Source organism: Colletotrichum graminicola (genome assembly GCF_000149035.1).
Source record: "Colletotrichum graminicola M1.001 genomic scaffold supercont1.3, whole genome shotgun sequence".
Lineage (NCBI taxonomy): Eukaryota > Fungi > Ascomycota > Sordariomycetes > Glomerellales > Glomerellaceae > Colletotrichum > Colletotrichum graminicola.
In genome coordinates, this window is record NW_007361007.1 from 216,087 (window position 1) to 229,540 (window position 13,454).

At 49.7% G+C, this 13,454-nt stretch overlaps 5 protein-coding genes across 5 annotated transcripts; 2 read left to right on the forward strand and 3 right to left on the reverse strand.

Annotated features, from left to right (window-relative positions):
• Positions 1-740: 740 nt before the first annotated feature.
• Positions 741-2,370, forward strand: GLRG_00972 (major facilitator superfamily transporter; the record flags this gene model as incomplete). The annotated part of the gene is made up of 4 exons (XM_008091657.1): positions 741-1,037; positions 1,162-1,563; positions 1,620-1,806; positions 1,871-2,370. 4 exons carry the CDS (start codon positions 741-743, stop codon positions 2,368-2,370), a joined length of 1,386 nt encoding a protein of 461 aa, XP_008089848.1.
• Positions 2,371-2,789: 419 nt separating this feature from the next.
• GLRG_00973 (pectate lyase) lies at positions 2,790-3,917 on the reverse strand (the record flags this gene model as incomplete). The annotated part of the gene is made up of 3 exons (XM_008091658.1): positions 2,790-3,215; positions 3,281-3,525; positions 3,611-3,917. The coding sequence occupies 3 exons, from the start codon at positions 3,915-3,917 to the stop codon at positions 2,790-2,792; spliced, it is 978 nt and encodes a 325-aa protein (XP_008089849.1).
• A 2,502-nt stretch (positions 3,918-6,419) lies between these two features.
• On the reverse strand, positions 6,420-7,625 carry GLRG_00974 (tol protein; the record flags this gene model as incomplete). The annotated part of the gene is made up of 1 exon (XM_008091659.1): positions 6,420-7,625. The coding sequence occupies one exon, from the start codon at positions 7,623-7,625 to the stop codon at positions 6,420-6,422; it is 1,206 nt and encodes a 401-aa protein (XP_008089850.1).
• A 1,792-nt stretch (positions 7,626-9,417) lies between these two features.
• On the forward strand, positions 9,418-10,554 carry GLRG_00975 (uncharacterized protein; the record flags this gene model as incomplete). The annotated part of the gene is made up of 2 exons (XM_008091660.1): positions 9,418-10,310; positions 10,362-10,554. The coding sequence occupies 2 exons, from the start codon at positions 9,418-9,420 to the stop codon at positions 10,552-10,554; spliced, it is 1,086 nt and encodes a 361-aa protein (XP_008089851.1).
• A 470-nt stretch (positions 10,555-11,024) lies between these two features.
• GLRG_00976 (uncharacterized protein) lies at positions 11,025-11,948 on the reverse strand (the record flags this gene model as incomplete). The annotated part of the gene is made up of 1 exon (XM_008091661.1): positions 11,025-11,948. One exon carries the CDS (start codon positions 11,946-11,948, stop codon positions 11,025-11,027), a length of 924 nt encoding a protein of 307 aa, XP_008089852.1.
• Between the last annotated feature and the right edge of the window lie 1,506 nt (positions 11,949-13,454).

Genomic DNA, 13,454 nt, shown 5'->3' on the forward strand with positions numbered 1-13,454 from the left:
GAGAAATGTCTGGCCGTAGAAGTCTCTATGGGTTATGGTCGTTACTGCCAGCCAAGTAGTAGATGATTCGATCTTCTACTGGCTCCAAAGAGAAAGTCGAGGGCGTTATACATAATTATGCTCCCATATTACATTGTCAAGCACCCGTCATATCAGGATGGTCAATCACGACTCTACCCCGACAAACACCAAACTTATGTACGGTTCGATGTCCTCATTTGAAAGACCACGACACCAAGAGCGTACCCAAAATATATCGCTGCCATATTGCACAGACTGTTACTATCGCCTCCTTTAGCGGCTATCTCTTCGCAGACATCCTTCCCTCCACCTTCTAGTAGGCCCGATGGCTCGACTCGTGTGGCGAAGCAAAAACCAGAGCCCATCAAAGGCGCTAACCCTCCTAAGCCTTAAAACGTGTTGATTATTGCCAGTAATGGACTGCTGCCCCGACCGATGCGGAGTTCTCCGCCAGTATTCCACTTCCCCCGCGCCCGATACCGAAAGGGGGCCTAGTTCAGCCGGGTAATTATCGGGGTCGAAACCTCCCCGCCCCGCTCATCTCGCCGGTCGGGCTCGTCGGTCCTATATGTTCGAATCTTCCGCTGGTGCTTCTTCTTCACCCGGAGTCTTTCTGCAGTCTTTATTCAGTTGGAGCACCTTGTCACCGCAACGGCCACAGCTAAGCTGTCTGAGTTGCATCGCAAAAAGCTACCCGTGAACCGGTCATTACAGCCAGCATGTCGCAGACCGCCACCGAGACGCGTTCCGATACGCAGCAACACAAACCTTTCGGGCCAGATGTCTTCGAGCTCGGCCACTTGACTTCCAGTCATGGCCGATCGCTCGAAGATATTTCGCTGAAGCTGGACGGTTCTGAGGCCCATCAGTCAAGAACAGACGACCTGGACAGTGCCCCACCGCCGTACGCTCATGGAACCATCGAGCGGTGGAACTCACCCAAGGGCAACGTTGGCAGGATTGTGTTCGCTTTCTTCTCGTTTATTATTTCTGGCATGAATGATGCGGCAGTTGGTGTAGGTTGTCTGGACCGTGCATGAGAAATATCACTTACTCACCACTTATATAGGCCCTGATTCCATATGTAAGCCCAGCTGATGTGTCTCTTGAAGCTTGTCAGCCATTCTCATTCGTGAATAGCTCGAAACATACTATGACTTGAGCTACACCATCGTCTCACTCATCTTCCTAACGCCCTTCGCCGGCTACTCAGTTGCGGCGTTCACAAATGCCAGAATCCACCAGAAATTCGGACAGCGAGGGGTTGCGATCATGGCTCCCCTGTGTCATATCGTCACCTATGTTGTTCTCTCCCTGCATCCTCCCTATCCAGTCCTAGTGGTTGCCAATATGATCAGCGGCTTTGGCAATGGACTGACCGACGCTTGCTTCTGTGCTTGGATTGGCGCCATGGACAAGACCAACACGATCCAGGGCTTCCTCCACGCCTCCTACTCCGTGGGTGCCCTCATTGCCCCGCTGATTGCTACGTCGATGGTGGTTACTGCTAAACTTCCATGGTACAACTATTACTATTTCATGGTGAGTCAACGATGCACAAGCGCATGAAGTCTACGGAAACCCTGACGAATCTACAGGTTGGTGCGTCTGTTCTCGAACTCGTCGGTCTTACCATCACTTTCTGGCCAAAGACAGGTGCTATGTACCGCGCCGAACACGCTCATGAGAACGAGGGTCAAGGGGGTGCTGGCACCCGAATCGCACTCAAGTCCAAGGTCACCTGGCTTTGCTCCGTGTTCTTCTTCTCATACATGGGCGTCGAAGGTATGTTTTGATACCGAGTGGGTAAATTCATCCGTATCGACGCACATCTAACATTATTTGATAGTTGGCCTAGGTGGTTGGATTGTCACTTTCATGCTTCGCGTCCGCAAGGCGTCCGCCTATGCATCTGGTATCTCTGCCACGGGCTTTTGGGCAGGACAGGCCCTGGGCCGCGCATGCCTAGGTTTCGTAACCGAGAGATACGGGGAGAGGCTCTGTATCAGTATCTATCTCGTTATCTGCATTGCTCTTCAACTTCTCTTCTGGCTTGTACCCCAGTTCATCGTCTCGGCTATTGCTGTGGCCTTCCTTGGTTTCTTCCTGGGTCCGATGTTCCCTGGTGCTGTTACAATGACAGCCAAGCTTCTTCCGAAACACATTCATGTCAGTGCTATTGGCTTCGCTATGGCTATTGGTGGCACAGGGGGGACAGTGTTCCCATTCATCATTGGTGCCATTGCGACAAGCAAGGGTGTTACGGTGCTCCAACCCATCGTTCTATCATTGATTGCGGTGGTGGCTATCGTGTGGCTTTGCTTCCCACGTATTCAAAAGAGAGACTAGGGTACTCCGTGGTACTTTGAAACAGCCTTCTCTTCTCTGTCTGGCAACTAATACACAACTAGACTTTTCAGGTTGCAAGGAATTTTGCTTTCCTGTTCCTCGAAAAATCAGAAGCCGTTTGCAATCGGATCAACGCTGCAATCTGAAGATCACTATTTAGATTTTGCCCCGCTGAGAGAAGGTGATAACAGTGAGAGATGGAAAGAATCCGATTAAGGCCATACAATAGACAAATTTATATATGGTTTCTTTCAGGTTCCAACACTGGCAAAAGCGCAGTGTTGACCCCAAAGTATGTACAATGTAGGGGCACATATCAAGGATCCATCGCCACCGCACTTATATACTCAGTCAAGTATGTACAACAATACCTCGAGTTTAGTCTTCCACCTTCACCTCGCCGAGGCCGAATATGCTGCTCACAACTTCTGGCCAGCAGTGCCGGGGATGGTGCTGGCGACCTTGCTGGAACCAATAGCGGTGAGCTTGTATGGAAGCAAGGCAGAGGTGAGGGTTCCCTTGGGGGCAGTGTTCTGAGAGCCGCCTAGGCTGACGTCCTCAGCAACGGCGTAGCCGGTCTGCTTAGAATCGGCAAAGAAGATAGCCTTGGCATGGCTGTTGGTGAACGCGGTGCTCTGGACAAGGACCTGAGCGCCCATGCGCGAGTTTATGCCCGACGCAAGGAGCTTGTTGTAGTAGTTGTTGACGACGTGGACGGTGCCGAAGCGAACTAGGGGGGTACGGGAGTTGATGTTGAACCAGTGGTTGTTGGCGTAGGTGACATGGAGCTTGCCCGTATCCTCGCCGGCATTGTTGTCGGAGTGCCCAACCAGGGATCCCTTCCACTGAGTGTGCGATGTTACTTTCCGAAGGTCCGAGTAGCTGATGATACGGAAAAGACGAAACTTACGTGGTCGTGAAAGTAAACGTTGGAGATAGTGATCCAGTCGGCGCCGTGAGAGACATCAAGAAGACCATCGAGGTCATCCTTGCCGCCACTCAGGTCGCCAGAAAGGTCGCAATGGTCAACCCAGATATTGGTTGACTCATCAATGCCAATGGCATCACCGTTGGATGCTTTCACACCGCCTATCTTCAAGTTGCGAACGATAACGTTCTTGGCCTGACGAATGTATAAGCCAACGTTGTTCAGGGCTAGCGATGCAGTCAGTATGGCAATAAGTAGTGATGAAAATGATTTCCCAGGTACACAGTATGTTGTTGGCTCGGGTCTACTTACAGCTTCCCTTCTCTCCAACAATGGTCTTGTCCGAAGAGACGCGAACTTTGGCGCTGCCCGAAATGGCGCCGGAGACAACAATTGTAAGAGGACCTGTTCGCTTGGCGGCTGCAACGAGTTCGTCAACGGTCTTGACAGTCACGCTAGAGCCGCCGGCACCACCGGTGGTGCCGCCATTCTGAGTGCAGTAACCGATGTTACAAGCCGCAGCGGCCTGTCTTAAAGCAAGCTCGTTGCGTGCATTGATAGTGTTGGCTGGCGAAGCCGTGGCCAGAGCGGCCACGAATGTGACGGCGGAGAACTTCATCTTGATGTTTGTAATGGATTGTTTGTTGAACGCACAGTCAGAAGAGAGCAAGTATAAGTGTGACAAGCGGGCGACTGGCACCACAAAGGCTTGTAGTAACAATATGAATATAAGCTTGAACGAAAGACAGAGACTAGGCGCGATGGGGCATAAGAATAAGTGTTCGTCCAGTGTGCTGATGGTGCTGACTTAAATATACGGACCGTTCTCAATCCTTAGCATCCTTGTCGGAGAAAATGTCGTTCTTTCTGATGCTGGAAATTACGAGACAGGTTACCCCATGTTGAAGACTAGTGTATACTGCCAGGCACTTTAAACCACACATGGCCCTTGTCCTGGACCAAGATCTCGACCACCCCGGCATATGCAACTGGGGTGCCCTCAAATTCATTCCAGGGTGTCGAAAGCTCAGGGGAGGAAGTCTCCGCGGAGGGTGCCCTTGCCCTAGTAGAATGTGATGAAATTTGATTGGTCTCAAAAGTCCTTCGCATCGAGATAGACAGCACAAGTTGTGGAAGTACCATCTTTTTTCGATCTTTCTCGGCCTGGTGAGGTTATCCAAACCAAGAGATAGGGCACAATTCCACTTACCAAGAAGTTGCGAAATAAAAGAACACGCTTCTTCATAGCAGGTGTGTTATGCGGAGCAAATATTGATTGCTCAAGACATGCTTGAACACTGAAATCCAGTGGCATTCGGCTCACCTTTCGCGTGTTACCCCAGAGGTAGAGCAGCGCCGAGAGCTGAGGTGACTGAACGAGGAGCAACCGTTGGAGGAATAACTTACATGGGTGGGATGGGGGGCTGCCGTCTAGATACAACAAGAGTTGACGGCTCTTTGAGCAGATGAGTTATTGACTAGTGGAAAGGCAGCTAGCAAACATGTGGCAACGATCCCTGACTTTGGATGACTATGAGAAGGATACAGTTGTCACCTCTTTGCAGGACACCCTCGATTATTGAAACGACCTCAGAGGGTAGTGATCTACCTGTGCACCACTACACACCCTTGGAATGTTTGTGCTGTTGAAAAGGATTAATTGCCAAGCCCTTTCTGAGTGTTGGCATCTTGCACTGTCAATCCTTTCCCCTCCAATCACCGTGCGGTCTTACATGTACTATCCACTCCAACCCTTTTCTTCTTCTGACCCTATAGTCCGTACAGCAAAGAACACTCGGTACTCCGTCCAGTCGCCGGCATGAGTGCCTCGCCCATCTGACCTTTGTTTTCCGGCATGCTTGCCTTCATCAGTCCAACCCGGATTTAAGCGCCGAGATGTTTGTCCTCGTTTGATCTTGGCGCGCTAGGGTTAATAAGAGTGATGCCTGGACATCGCAGGGCTCGTATCCAACAGTGGAATACAATCCCACAGTCAAGAAAGAAATTTCGAAAAGATAGGGTTGGAGGGGGGGAAGGGACAGTAAGCGTAATTTCGCCCAGCACCATACAACGGCAGAACATGAGGTCCAGTCACAAAGTTCGATAACGTGCGTAGAGAGCCTCTTGATGCAGCATTTCGTTGCTACAGCTAATAGCAAACAATATATCACATCTTTTGAGCGCCGAATCATCCTCAAAGGTAGCATTGCCGTGCAGTTCTTTTATATCAGTGAAACGTTAAGAACTCGGAACATGCTGCAGCTCGCAGCTTTTTGCAATCTTCCGGCTGTTTTCAAAATCATGATTCGCGTCTGACATCGCTCGGGCTAGCGGCATTCGGCATGGCTAATTCTTGCACGAATGAGAAATTCTCTAGCTTCGCCAATAACTATCCCTTTGAGTGCTACCGAACCTCGCATAACCCAAAAGTGGGTCTCTGCGAGTAATTACTAACAGCTATTGGATACTTAGCCTGGATTGCTGTAGTCTTCTTGGTCTGAGGTTATGTGAGGTCCAGTGGCATTCAAAGGGATACATTAACACCACCAAGAGACGTCTTCAACAGGCAAGGAGGGTAAACAGCCGCCTGTCCCCGCATTCTCGGTATGATTTGCTTTGCTGGCAGACATTGATTCGCTTACAGAGCCCAGCTGCTTTGTGTATTTTCAATTTCGATCGGATTTCAAGACATAGACGTGTATAGGCATCAGCAGCAATGTATTCTTCCTCAGAGACATGGAAGTTATGAACCTCTTCGCTTCATCTATTCTAATAGCGACATCCTGAGAGTTGCAATTCTGCAGCTCTTCTCCACGCGATCAAATTACATGGCGCATAAGAAGAGTAAGTTTCCAGACCGCTGGAGAAGGAAAGCGCTGTTATCTTTCTCCTTCGAGACTAATTGAAGATCTTGCAACTTCGTGATTTCTCACAGCACATCTTATATATTTTCATTCGCATGAAAGGTTGATCTGCTCACTACCTCAGTGCTTTGTATCATAGTATAGAGGAGAGATAGTTAGGAGCCTGATTGAATAGCTTAAAGTCGTCTCTAATGAAGTTGCACAAATCTTTACGTGTTCCACTGTCCCTACGAGTCCTGTATCGCTCTTTCGACTCCTTACACAAGAAATATTGTTTGTTCGTCAGTCGCCCCATCACACGGAAGGCCGTGAGCATCCTTCGGTTGAGTCTTTAAGGTCTCCAACAAGCGCTCGTAACACTCGTCCAAAAACTCACGCCCTCGTTTCTTTATTTCAGGCGCCCAGCCAACATTCGTGTCCACGTGGCTCGGCGTTCCGTTGTATGATAAATCAAGTCGGAAGAAGCCCACCCGCCGATATGGTGCCGTGGTGTCGGATACGGAAACTGGCGCAAGAAGAATACCCATGTATTCAGGCCGGCAGTGTGACCTCGTCAGAAGGACGCATAGCAAGTCTCCTGGCACTGGCTTGTCTTCTCTTTCGGTCTCCGGCCCATCGAACTGCGCTACGGAATCGCATCGGTCCGCCACACCCTCCACCCTTCGCATGATCTCCTTTTGGACCATATCAGGGTCGAAGTTGGAGGCAGGGGACTCGGTACTGATGGAAAACATGGGGCCCTGCAGTCCCAAAATGCCGTCTGTCATCGTACCCCACGTTCGCGGGATCGCCTCAGTTTGAGTAAAGTCAAAGTACTGCGGTTTTCGCACACACGCCCACGACCAACTGGGTGCCTCGATCCCAGGTCTTCGCTCATGCGTCTCGTCCCACCAGGCGAGACACTTGGCCAGATCGGCCTCCCAGAGTCCATGCAGGTACTTGGATCCAGACAGCTGCCTTACCCTCTCGGCAAGACCACCGAGCGCGTAGAAGGTATCGGTCGCGAATGAGAGGTTGGTCTTAGCGTATGCGTTGATGATTAACCGCCATGTCTCGAAACATGTCTCCGGAGTGAACTTGCTCGGGATCATGCGTGGGTCGGAGAACTCGAAGTACAGATCCGCACTATTGTTGTCGGGGTGTACTTGCCGGGTGATGTCGTGGGGACACTGGAAATAAACGTTTTGCCGCGTGAAGATGGCGCTGCGCGTTGACAGGAGTCGTTCCTGCAGCACCCATCCACGTCTGTATAAGGGTTCAGCGCTGAGCTGTTCGAACCATTTACCTTCTTCGTTGATGTCCTCTAGGCCTTGGACATATGTTGACATGTTGTCAGAGTCTGTGCCAGGGATAATGCAAGGAGTAATGAGTCGCACGTCCCGCTTGTTGAAGAGAGGCTCGCTGCTGTTCCCAGCCGAAGCCGCCATGATATTGCAGAGACCGTGTTGATACACATTATGCATAGTGGCGCTTTCCCGGATCCAGTCATCCTTTGAATCTTGGATAATGCACTGTCTCGCAATTAGTATCAAGCTTCAAGAACGATTTTTGTTGGTTATTTCAACTTATGTCTCTTCAGACTAAACAAAGCAACACGCATAGTGATAGTATTCAAGAGCCATAGCCTAGCTTTGCACAATAGTAGGCATGAGCACTGCTTGCGCTTTGTTGTAGATGTACTTACTGGCAGAATTGACTCAACTGAAAAAGTAGAACACGTTACAAGTCTAAGGAGATAATATGTATAAGAAGTAAATGATATTGTGTACTTACCAATGAGTCAATCCATATATATCCAGCCCCGATCTTCATCGCAACAAACGCCGCATCCAGGAACAGCTGCGGTATTACGAAGGCCGGCATCCCCGTGATGCAGTATTCCTTATAGTTATCCAACTTTAGAGTCAAATTGGGTTTAGTCCCCCAACAATAACTTAGTGTAGCATACGGGCCGTGAACTGGGGTCTCTTCCGTTTCCACTAGGCGTAGCCCTGTAACAGTAGTCCGGTCGCCGGGCGACACAATCTGCAATAGCCGCCGGGGATACCAAGTAGACCTGGAGGGCACACGACAATTATCATGAGTCTCCATGCATTTGCGAATTTGAGCTCCGATATATTCCATCGTACGCTGCGAGCCCGTGTTATCTTCCAGTTCGCCGAGGTGGTACATCCAACGCGGAAGATACTCGAATGGATCCCCGCTGCGGGTGGAATCTGGCTTGAAACAAATGCCTCGTGGGGACCGCGCCCAATCTTTACGCCCAAACCACACCGCGTCACGCAACGACCCCTCAGTCATTCTCCACGTGAGGAAACAAGTTGCGCTGCCCTCGTTCCAGTCTTCCAGGCCGCGGGAGAAGGAATGGAAGCCCGGATAGGTCCTGAGCAAGTGCTCGATAGTCATCGGACCGTGCGCTTTCTGGATCGCCAAGAAGACCCGGTTGCACCAGCAGCAGCCTTGCTCGATGCCGTCTGCAAGGTTGTCTGGGTTTTGATGGAGTATCTTATGTGGTATATCTGCGATATTAACTACCAGGTGATGGCGATCGGGTGAGGGACTCGTTAGCTCCGGGTGAAAGTATTGCAGGCATCTTTGGCATGCCTGGCTGGGCCGGAATTCGACTTTGATTTCCTCGTCAGTCATCTCTTGTATTTCCGCCGGAATGTGTTTTTCGACATTATCTAGTTCCAGCTGGTGTTGGTTATTATTCATGATGTATCGTGATTTGGAAACACGATGGTTGTTTTTAGATGGACGTCTTCGGTGGGTGTTTAGTTGTAAGTTAATAGCTTCCAATAAAAAGACATTATAATGTCTTTGGTTAGGAAAGGTCAACTTCATCCATGAAGGGAGGGGATTCACCCCTGTTGTGCGTCCTATAAATTTGTTGGCTGCATCGCGAGTCTAGGGTCCACTAATGCAATGGCCCCAAAGCAAAAGACAAGAAAGCCAGTCGTTGATACGTAACTAATTTACCTTGTGGGATTCTAGGGTATCAAACACGCTGCATGCATGTTAAACCAAGATGCGGGGTTTCGCGGCTTACACCGGCTGAACCTTGCCTAGCTGTGGTTAAAGTCATGGCGTTGACGGCGATACAATGTTAGATAAGCTGCTGTTATCTCAACATTCGTGAAGTTCCCCTCTTTCGGGATCAACTACGGGAATCAAACAACTATACCGAAGACTCCTGATCTTGCGTTACTACACATCATTGACACGCAGCAGACCGTTCAAACGTTGTCGCACGCCATGGCCGATATCAAGAAGTTCGTGCTTGGTGACTTCAAGCTCCAGAGCGGCAAAACGTTGCCTGGTGCTTGGATTGCCTACAGAACATTCGGCGATGCTTCCTTGCCAGCCGTTGTCTATCCCACTTGGTTCTCCGGTGCCATTGCAGACAACGAATGGTTGGTCGGAGATGACAAGACTCTCGACCCGTCAAAGTACTTCATCATAATTCCTGCCCTCTTTGGCAACGGGCAGTCCATCAGCCCGTCCAACTCTGACATCAGCCCATTCCCCGACGTTTCTCTATATGACAATGTGCGTGCACAACACCAGCTCGTTACCGAAGAACTCAAGGTCAAGCACCTGAGGGCAGTTCTAGGCTGGTCTATGGGTGCTGCTCAATCATTCCAATGGGCGACACAATACCCTGACATGGTGGACATTTGCGTTCCTTTCTGCGGCGCGGCCAAGTGTGCTCTACATAACAAGGTGTTCCTAGAAGGAGTCAAGTCAGCGCTCCTCGCTGCGAAGAAGATCAGCTCGGCCGGGAGTGGCAACGGGCGCGAGGCGGCGGCCAACGACAAGTCTGTCCGAATCTGGTCCGACGAAGAGAAACAAGCGGGCTTGAAGGCATTTGGCCGTGTGTATGCTGGATGGGGCTTCTCCCAGTCCTTCTACCGACAAGAACTCTACAAGGAACACTACAAATCTAAAGACCTCGAAGACTTTCTTCAGACCTTTTGGGAGAAGTGGGCTCTGAGCAAGGACCCCGAGAACCTTCTGACCATGATCCATAGCTGGCAGAGCGCCGATGTGAGCGACCAGGAGCCATACAACGGCGACTTCAAGAAGGCCATGGCGGGCATCAAAGCCACAACATTGGTACTACCTTCGAAGACTGATCTCTACTTCCCGTAAGACTTTCTCGTAGACTCTACCATTCCTATTGTTACTGACAGGTACAGACCTGAGGATTCCGAGATTGAGGTAGAGTACATGACCAAGGGTGTTGGGAAGCTGGCCATCTTTCCATCCATCTGGGGACATTGGGCCGGCGGCCCTCCAGGTAACTTTGACGACGTCAAGTGGTTGGACAACCAGTTGAAAGAGATATTTTCCACCGCACCCCGGAGATGTCAGAAGGAGCATCCAATATGATGAGTGGGAAACACGGCACTTTGAGCTGTTCTTATCAGTTCTATTCTTCATCCAGGAGGCAAAGGACAAGTTCCTCAAGTAAATGGACGCACATTAATAATCTTGCAAATCGACTTTGTCAAACTTCAATCAGTGACTGTAAGAATTTCCAGTGTTTGTCAGAAAATATGTGACAATCTCACCTTGTATTACAAATATTCAGTAAGGCCGCGTGGCCTACATGCTGCCCTCGATCCGCTTAAAGAATGATGCTTACCAAGCTCAATTACAAGCGCTTTGCTGCTTGTTGCTTTTTCTTTTTGCCTGAATCCAAATGATACTATTTTATTTCATTGCCAGGTGAAAACACCATAGGATTCGCCGAACCACTCCTTTAGTTCCTGGACGCCGTCATTAATTGCCCCTTTTTCTTCTCCAGTCGCACGTCGTAGTACCAACAGTGCATCTTTGATCCACCATCACCATCTCCATTACCACCTGACCATTCTCATATAACTTGTCTTATCCAATATTGCCTCTTGCTTTGCTTTGTACTCCTCCATTGTGTCACTCTGTCTCAAGGGATGAGCGATATTATTCTGAATCCTTTGACGGCGTCCTCTTCTGGTCTGCATAGAAGCGCTCTCCTGGGACTTCAGGAACCTGGACAAGGACTGCACGCGAACGGCTTCGTTACTCAGCTGAATAAAATATTCCTTGAGGTTGGTCTTGAGTAAGTCTGAAGGGTGTTTGGCTGAAAACTGATCGTAGACGACGATTTTGTGGGTTTGATCTTTGGGCGGGATATTGGAGGAAAACTTGTTGACATTCTCTACTATGAGATGTGGCTTTCGCCGATAAACCGAACGATCGTGTGATCGAGGTGTGAGGGAAATAGTCTGCATGACCATCTCCGTCAGGCTTTCAGATGGATTTATAGCTTGAATTAGGCCGTTTATCGACTGTTTCTTATTATTTATGGCATCTCTGGCAGTTATCTGTATGTCACCAGCTTTCCTGGCTGTGCTGTCATTGCTGCCGCGTTTCACGCGGATTCTGAACGCGTCAACAAGCCTCGCGAGACTGCTGTTGTCCGATCGCGAGTCTTGCAGGTTCTTTTCGTCGAGTATGCCGTTGCTCGTAGAAAACGGATTTACAACTCTTGATCCAGTGGCGTTCAGGTTGGTGGTCACATCTTCGGAGTCGCTCCATGTCGACAGCCCAATATCGGAGCTTTCCTGGGGGGGTTCAAAAAGATCCCAATCGGGATCATCGGGTATCGGTACCTGAGCGGCAATAGTGGCAAACTCTTCAAGAGATGCAAGATTGATGATGCGATCAATCTCTCTTTTAATTGTCCGGGCTCTATTCGCCGTGGCCTTGAGATACATATCCCGTGCAGTTTCGGTAAGCATTGTATTTGAATGGAAGTCAGTTGGGTGCTGATTTCCGGTATTAGAGGGGAGAATACTTCTATAAGGATCATTTAAGGGGAAACGGAATGATGCATGGGGTATGAATCATGATAGTTGGGGGGCCGTCCGCCGTGGCCCATCAGTGATGTCAGACGACTCAGCCTGGCGGGGGAGGGGGGATAATGATAACTATGTAGAAGAAGGTGAAACCTTGATATTGCTGTTTCCCGCTTGTAGAATAATGGCAGGGGAAAGCCAACTGTTCAGAGACGCCTTCCCTCCACCCCGGTTGTCGTCATGGGAATAACATCTTCTTGCCTGATAGTAGATGGGAGACAATCACCTTCCTTTGAATTCAAACCTCTTCAAGGAGGCAGGAGAGGTCTTGTTTATACCTTTAGATTTTGTTGCATTCACCTTTATGCAATTACAAGCAGAATCTCAGTGAAACCTGCAAGGAATTGTGTGCTACATCGATCACGATTCACACCGGACTAGTTCGCTGTGAATCAAACCATGAATAAAGGTCCAAAGCAGGCATAATTTGTATATACACCAAGTCCCAAGTCTGTGTAATGGAATAAATGACAAAGCCTTTGTTCCCTATCTATACGCTTTACGCAATCCTTGCTAGATATCATTTGCACCGAGGCCTGATCAGTAATCATGAGCAAGATGAACTTGCAAGCTTCGTGGCTTAGGGACTTTGAATGGGCAATGCTTCTACTAGGTACACGGAGGTCAGGCTCATCTGCAGCAATGTTCACTACGCCTAGCCTTTCTCCGAGTGAGCTGCAAAGACGTGACTCGATGCTAAACCTTGATATCAAGTCAAGCATCCTCCGCAAGCGACCACTGTCATTCCTCTCCTGGAGCAAGACCACCATATTGATCAGACAGATGCAAGGTTTTCCATACTTGGCATGGAAGGTAATCAATCGAGATTATGATGTGTGTATTACCGGTCGGGGCTTCGGGACATACAAATGCATAGGGGCTACGCATGCCAATCCAAGGGTCTCGACTCGAGGATTTATAGGCAGTTGATGTGACGGCGAGGTTGCAAACGCAACCTGCAGCTATGGCATGATCAACTCGGTAATAAAAGAGGAGTGATGCAATCAGTACGCGCTGGTAACTCCCTTCTTGCATGGCATCCAATGTCATCCGCGCGAACACCGATGCCGACTGTACCCGAATATCAGGCGATGAATTAGGCGTTTGCTCCGCCGGGGTTTGAGTACACATAAGCTCCAGACCCCGTTGTCCACCTCCGGCCATGGCACGGAGGCTGACTACATGCCGTGTCTCTTTTATCGAGAGGGCAGAAGTCAGAACAGGTTGGCCGCCAAACCTCACCCATCGGCCCTGCCCGGCGTCTCGCGGCAGTAGATAGATGTTGGTGTCACGCACACAACACGCCACTTCCGGGCAGCGGCTTTTGGTGTTGTGTTCCCATGACTTCGGATGAACCTCGCCGGGCTCGGGATTGTGTACTTCAAGGGA